Below are 7,711 nucleotides of genomic sequence, written 5' to 3' on the forward strand. Positions count from 1 at the left end.
CCTTTGTTTGTGTTTTATTATATTATGTTGTATGTTCAATTTTGCAATTTATAGTAATTTTGCAATATATTGGTTTTTGTTTTTTACTTCACTTTTTTAACTTGTTCATATTTTTTTTATTGACGATTTATCCAATTTTATAAAATTGTATTTGTTATTGTTATGTATATATTTTTCGTGACTCTATGTTAAGCTTTGTCCATAAAATTGTATAATTTTCAGTGACAATAAAGCATATTTCTATTCTATTCTATTCTAAAAAGAAGAAAAAGAAAAAGAAAGATATCCTGAAAAAAGCTCTTAAGGGTTAAACATCTGGAACAAAGGCAAATGTAGTTCCCACTAACAACATTAGATAGGCGGATGACACTATCCTCTTATCCGAAAATATTGAAGATTTTTAGAGACCTGATGATCAGGATTGGGAAGTAAAGACCTAAAGAAAATAATGCGGCATAAAAATTAACGTGAAAGTTAGGGATTGTAGCAATGAGCTTGAAGGAAAAACTCATATGATTTCTCTATTAAAAATTAAATATTTGTAAAGTGGGTCCCATTTTCGAGTCTCTAAAAATTTTTGAAGAATTGAAGATATTTTATCGTTACCAGCGTGAGCATAACATTAATTTTTTATATTAATTTTTTATAACTCACCGGTTTTATCTTCCCTCAGATGTAATTATAAATCCTATTGTTTGTATTCAAAAATATCAGTCATTGTTATCTTAATTAAAAGATATGGTTTACGCGTTTTGAATTTATATATCTATGCTTAAATATATTTTCAGGATTAAACATTAATGTTTGTTAGCTAACTATTATATTCTTCAAGCGTTAAAAGTATGAAACTTATTTTTGCATTGCTATCTCTTATCATTCCTTTGACAATTGGCGAATTCGCCTTAAAAGGTAATTTTTTTTTATTTTTTATAATAATATTTTTTTATTTAACTTTAAGGCGCATCAACCTATGTGGTTATTAGCACCTCTTGGTATTACAAAGATTTTTTTACCTTCTTTGATACACACCTAAATTGATATTGACATACATAGATTTTTTTATGTAGATTTTTAATTACGTGGTTTTTTACAATCCAAGACTTTTGCACATAGTCCATTTACACACGGTTTTTTTGGCATACACATAGCTAACACGTCTAAGTAAAAAAGTGATAGTGTGCCGATATGGGCACTTGTTCTGGCAGTGAGTGTCACACTTCTCGGGTCTATTAGCTGAAAAAAATATATGTCCAAAATAAGTCCCCAATTGGATAAACTGACTAATTCTTAACAAATTATGTTCTATAGAGCTTTTTTAATAAGTCAATAATTTTCAAGTTATTTGCGAGTAGACATGTTCCTTTTTCAAAAAAAAACACGTTTTTAGTCGATTTTTGGCATATGTAAGAAATATTATCGAAAAAAGGATTTTAGCAAAAATGTAGCTCATAATAAAATTGTGTACTAATGAAGTCTATGGACACAGTAAAGCAAAATTGTGGCTAATGAAAAATACGTTCTTATTTGTCAATATATAAAAATTTTTGGCACTTTTTTTATTAAAATAAAAAAAATATTTTCTTATTTTAAAATATTCTAGCATCAAAACTAAACGAGTTGCGCTTAAAATAAAGTAGCCCTTTTTTTTTGGTAAAAAAAATCGTGAAAATCTCCCCCTATTTAGCACCCCAAACGGAATTAATCGTTTCCTCGTTATAATTTACTTTTCTTACGAAGTTTTTATAAATATGATCTGTAAGTTTCACCGGTTCAAAGTGCTTATTTTTGAAAGGGTTGTAGTGAAATGGCTTGAGCGAATCACTAATCACAAAAGTATGCAAACTTTGAACAGCCAATATGTTAACCAATTTTATTCTTACAGAAGAATAGAATAAAATCAAAATGTGTATCAAAACAAAACCTTAATTTTTTACTCTTTGAGATTTTTCGTATCACTAATACTTTTTAAGTTATATCGAAAAAGGACATTTCTTTGAAAATTAAAAAAAAAATAATATAAACCTATTTTTTTCAAAAATAAGCACTTCGTACTGGCCAAACTTACAGACGGTTTGAATTATATAAAGTAAGTCGTAAAGGGGTAAGGACGAATTTCATTGGAGGTGCTAAATAGGGGAGATTTTTACGATTTTTCTTTTCAACAAAAAAAGGGGCAAACTGTATTTTGAGCGTAACTTGCTTAATTTTGATGCTAGAAACTTAAAAAAAATAAAGGTTTATTTAAACACTTTGAAAATATTTTTGTGAGTTTTCCCCGAAAATTGCTTCATTTTTTGGTTATTTCACGTTGAAATATTTGATTTGGAATTGGACGAATAAGAACATATTTTGCATGAGCTACAATTTCGTTCTTAGTGGGTCTATATACTTTTCGAATATAACATTTTTTTTCGTTATTTTTTAAGGTGCATTTTTTAAAAATATTTAAATAAAAATAATAAAAAATAAAAAAAAAACTGAATAAAAATAAAAAAAATTAAATAAATTTGTTAAAAATAAACATTTTCACTCGCAGATAACTCGAAAAGTGTTGAATTATTTAAAAAAACTCTTTAAATCAAAAGTTGCTTAGAATTGGTCAATTTTTCGAGTTTATGACATATTTTAAACATATGTTTTTTTCTATCGAGAAGGGGTGGCTTTTACCCACCAAGTAAAACAACCAACGGCACAAGTCCAACTTTAACACTGAAAACATTACACCCCAAAACTGTAATTTACTGGGCTATTATATTTTTTTTTACTTTTTACAGATTGTATTGCCCCTGTCGATAAAGGAGGGTGTAAAGCCTCAATTCCTGTTTGGAAATATGATGTATTCACTAGGACTTGTGTAGAAGTTTACTATGGAGGATGCAATGCTACCAACAATAATTTTCGCAGTTTTGAGAAATGTATCAGTGTAGCAGGACGAATATGTAGACCTTTTTAGTTTTTTAGGGACAATTATTTGTGATTAAAGTAGGTATCTCAATTATAGTGGATTTTAAGTTGTTTTTCTCCCATTTGGTATCCTTAAAATCTCCATAAAATTTTCTCCAAGAACTTAAAATAATCTGCTATGCAGACGACACAATACATACTAATATCTCAACGTGAAGATGATTATTTACAACGTATGCTGCACGAATTTATTATAACCGCTAAAAAATTTAACATATTAATTTTCCCAAAAAAGACTAAATACATGGTTATAACAACAATGAAGAAGTGCTGGAAATAATGAACACACGTCCTCATTAGTCAATACAATCAAAATTAGACAGATGTCATCAAGGGAATTTGAGCAGCTCCAGGTAATATTAGAAGGTAAAAGGGGTATAGGAAGAAAGAAAAAATCCTGGCTCCAAAACATTAGAGATTGGCCCCACACAACAGGGAATCACTTAATCGATCAAGCCTAGAACAGAGAGAAATTTGTTATATTGATCGCCAACCTCAATAGAGAAGGCACTTAGGAGGAGGAGGAAAACAGCAGATCTAATAAGGTGTAAATTAGAGCTGGAGGGTCAAATAATAGAACAAGACAAGGAGTTTAAATATCTAGGCATCACACTATCTAGTTACGGAGAGCTCGAAACAGAAGTGGAAGATCAGGTGAATAAAGCAAACAGAGCCGTAGGTTGCCTGAATGAAACAATATGGAGAAATGAAAACAGCGGAAAAGAAGTGAAAGGCAGAATTTACAAAACAGTCATCAGACCAATAATGACAAACTCGGCAGAAACACGACCTGATACAGAAAGAACAAAAAGAATGCTAGAAAGAGCAGAGATAAAAACACTTCGAAAAATCGATGGTAAGACCCTATGGGATGGAGCTAGAAGTGCAGATATACGACGGAGATGCAAGGTGGACAACATTAATAACTGGATGAAAAACAGAAGACTAGAATGAAACGACCACATAAGCCGAATGACAACAAATAGAGTAGTAAAAACTGCTGGAGACGGTTCCCCAATAGGAAGACGATCAGTGGGAAGACCACGAGAAAGATGGAGTGACAACTTGCTGGAGGAACATTTAAAAACAGGCAGAGTCACGTTTACATAAAAAGAAGAAGAAGAAGAAAGAAAAATTATAGAGGATAATATTATAATTATTATTTACATTACATTTTAATTTAGTAATTTATTACATTTTCGTCGGTCTGATAGCCAAGAGGGCTGCATATTTACAGATGCTAGCGTGTGTTGTCACGCAGGTGTTGAAATCAGTTAGGGTTTGGAAAAACAGTACATTTACAAATACTAACAGATTTGGACACCAGTGTAGAAACCAGCGAGCTTTTGTAGTGTCTACATATGCACAGATGCTAGCGGCTACTTTGACACTGATTATTACCAGAGAACGGCAGTTCTCGCCAGTGGCGCACACCAACACCCCCCTACACGCGACACTATATATACACGAAATTTTCGATTTTCTAAATCTGACTGATTTGAAAGATAAGCGAAGTCCCATCTTAAATTTCAGGAAAAGACTCATCCATTCATATGTCAACCATCCATTTTGGTCCAAGGGTGTGGATTTTACGGCCCTTTCTATTTATGGTCTGTTTTTCGTTCTCGTCCCCAAAACTTCCAAAAACTTCAAAAATTTAAGTCCAACCTTTGCGGTTTCTAATAGTACTGATCATTACCTTTCGAACGCATGTCTCATTTTGAAAATCGGTTATACCATTCAAAAGTTACCGAGCTCAGAAATATGACTCATCGATTGAACCTAACTTACCTTAGTACAAATATGCACATAAAAAAAGTTACAGCCCTTTGAAGTTACAAAATAAAAATGGATTTTTTTCAATATATCGAAAACTATTTGAGGTTTCTTATTGAAAACGGACATGTGGCATTCTTATGGCAGGAACATCTTGAAAAAAAATTATAATGAAATTTGTGCCCTCATAAAATTGTATGGGGGTTTTGTTCATCTAAACCGCTCAAACTTTTGTATACGTTCCAATTAAATTATCATTGTGTCACCATTAGTTAATCACAATGTTTTTAAAACTTTTTTGCCTCTTAATTGTTTTTCGAAAAGCTAGTATTTATTGAGATATTTTGAACATTTTTCAAATCCACCACATACTTTTGTATACTCTTACTAGACCAACGCGAAGAAAACTCTTACAACACACTTAAGCCGTCCACCGAGTTTCATTAAAATCGGCCCAATAGATTTTGCATAATAATTTTGCAATCAAATTTTTTAAAAACTTTCTGAACAAAAAGTAGACCGTTTAGAAGTTTGCTAATTTTTTTTTGCACATGAAGAGATTCTCTACCTATCTAATACACTTGACAGAATTAAAATCGGATTATTTAAGCGGCCTCAGCATGTAACGGGTAGTTACAAACAGCGTAGCTTTTATTTTTGCTCGGGCGCCATTTGTAACGGGTAGTTCTTTTAGGGACGACAGACTCGTTAAAACACAAGTTAAAAATAAAGCAAATATATTAAAGATAATTATATACAGTTTAAAACAAACAAAATAAAATATAATTCCATCTTCTGCAAAGGAAAAACAATATTAAACTTTATTATAGCCATCCGATCATAACAGCAACATTAAAATAATACGATAAACCATATATACAATAACAATATTGCTACGTTAAATCAACATAGCCTGGAGACCGCACTTCACTACAATGCAGTCACTCGCTCCTCGCTACTACCGCCTACTGCGATAACGATTGTGGCAAGACTCCACGTCACTACGGTGGCGTCTATCTAGGCATAGTTCCACCTCACAAACGGTGCATCTTTGCCAAGCCAGCTAAAGCTCTTTCAATACGCGAGCATCAGCTGTTGAGCCATAGTTAGTTCAATACGCTAACCATGACTGATTTTCTCATTATCCTAGCTCGCCTTAAATATGAGCTCGATGCCCTCTCCTTCGGTTTCCCCCAGCGGTGCTATGAAGAAGGAATGCGCAAACACGGACACTTCATCGGTCGTCTCTGGTAATAGCAGCTCATCGCTTGCCGAGGTATCATATCGTTATACCCCCTTCTCTTTGGAAAACAAAAAAAATGTAGCCTACATTTTTTTTGTGCCGTGTATGCAACACGGCTGGGACTCATGATCGGTGTGGTCTTGGTCGGTTCTTCCTTATTTCGTAAACTGGTCGTGGATGGCTGTCAAGAAGATGCTTCCCTCTGTAGATCTTGGGCATGGTCCACTCATATCCATTGGGGCAGTGTGCCAAGGCTTTTCTACAGAAAATGGTCACATTCTTCCTGCTGGCTGCGTCTGCGACGGTTTACTCTTAAGGCATGTACTTTATGTCGGTTTTCTTTTCACAAACTGGTCTGGGATGATTGTCAAGATGTTTCCTTCTGTAGATCTTGCTCGTGGTCCCCTCAAATCCATTGGGACAGTTTGTCAAGGTTTTTCTACAGCAAATGGTCACATTTTTCTTGCTGGTTTCATCTTCGACGGTTCCATCAACAATGTCGTCTTTTTCGGTGATTCGTAAATTGGTCTCGGATGACTGGTTAGAAGGTGCTTCCTTCTGTAGATCTTGGGCGTCATCCCCTCAACTCCGTATGCCAAGGCTTTTCTACAGCGAACGGTCGCATCCCTTTCTGCACGTTGCATCGGCGACGTTTATTTTCGGATCATTCTCGATTTGGTTCATTTTCAGTTCCTTAATAATCTGAAAACAAACAAGCTTAATCATCTTTGAACGGGTTTTATTTATATATCCACGACGTGGACCTGTTACTGAGTCTGTGTCTTTATCTGTCGGCATTTTTGGTATTTTCCGGGTGTCGAATAACGACGTTTACTTGCGTATATTTCTAATTTTTGCTCGGGCGCCATTTGTAACGGGTAGTTACAAACAGCGTAGCTTTTATTTTTGCTCGGGAGACATTTGTAACGGGTAGTTCTTTTAGGGACGACAGACTCAGTACAACACAAGTTAAAAATAAAGCAAATATATTAAAGATAATTATATACAGTTCAAAACAAATAAAATAAAATATAATTCCATCTTCTGCAAAGTAAAAACAGTATTAAACTTTATTATAGCCATCCGATCATAACAGCAACTTTAAAATAATACGATAAACCATATATACAATAACAATATTGTTACGTAAAATCAACATAGCCTGGAGACCGCATTTCACTACAATGCAGTCACTCGCTCCTCGCTACTACCGCCTACTGCGATAACGATTGTGGCAAGACTTCACGTCACTACGGTGGCGTCTACCTAGGCATAGTTCCACCTCACAAACGGTGCATCTTTGCCAAGCCAGCTAAAGCTCGTTCAATACGCGAGCATCAGCTGTTGAGCCATAGTTAGTTCAATACGCTAACCATGACTGATTTTCTCATTATCCTAGCTCGCCTTAAATATGCTCTCGATGCCCTCTTCTTCGGTTTCCCCCAGCGGTGCTATGAAGAAGGAATGCGCAAACACGGACACTCCATCGGTCGTCTCTGGTATTAGCAGCTCATCGCTTGCCGAGGTATCATATCGTTACAAGCATTGTTATAAAATTATAAACAATGTTTTGGCTTATAAACAAATACATTGAGGACGTTTGAGTAAGAATAAAATCATTTTCTTGAGAATGGGAGCCTCTGGAGATAAATCCCGAAACAGATCGATTTTTATTTTGAAATTATAATTTTTTGCCATAAATATTACACTAGTGACGTCATCCATCTG

General features: G+C 34.2%; 1 protein-coding gene across 1 annotated transcript; it reads left to right on the plus strand.

Moving 5' to 3' along the window:
- Positions 1–686: 686 nt before the first annotated feature.
- On the plus strand, positions 687–3,005 carry LOC126885702 (trypsin inhibitor-like). Its single transcript, XM_050652426.1, has 2 exons — positions 687–909; positions 2,775–3,005. The coding sequence occupies exons 1-2, from the start codon at positions 843–845 to the stop codon at positions 2,951–2,953; spliced, it is 246 nt and encodes an 81-aa protein (XP_050508383.1). The 5' UTR covers positions 687–842; the 3' UTR covers positions 2,954–3,005.
- The last annotated feature ends 4,706 nt before the right edge of the window (positions 3,006–7,711 follow it).

This window comes from Diabrotica virgifera, chromosome 5 (genome assembly GCF_917563875.1).
Source record: "Diabrotica virgifera virgifera chromosome 5, PGI_DIABVI_V3a".
In the NCBI taxonomy this organism is placed as follows: domain Eukaryota; kingdom Metazoa; phylum Arthropoda; class Insecta; order Coleoptera; family Chrysomelidae; genus Diabrotica; species Diabrotica virgifera.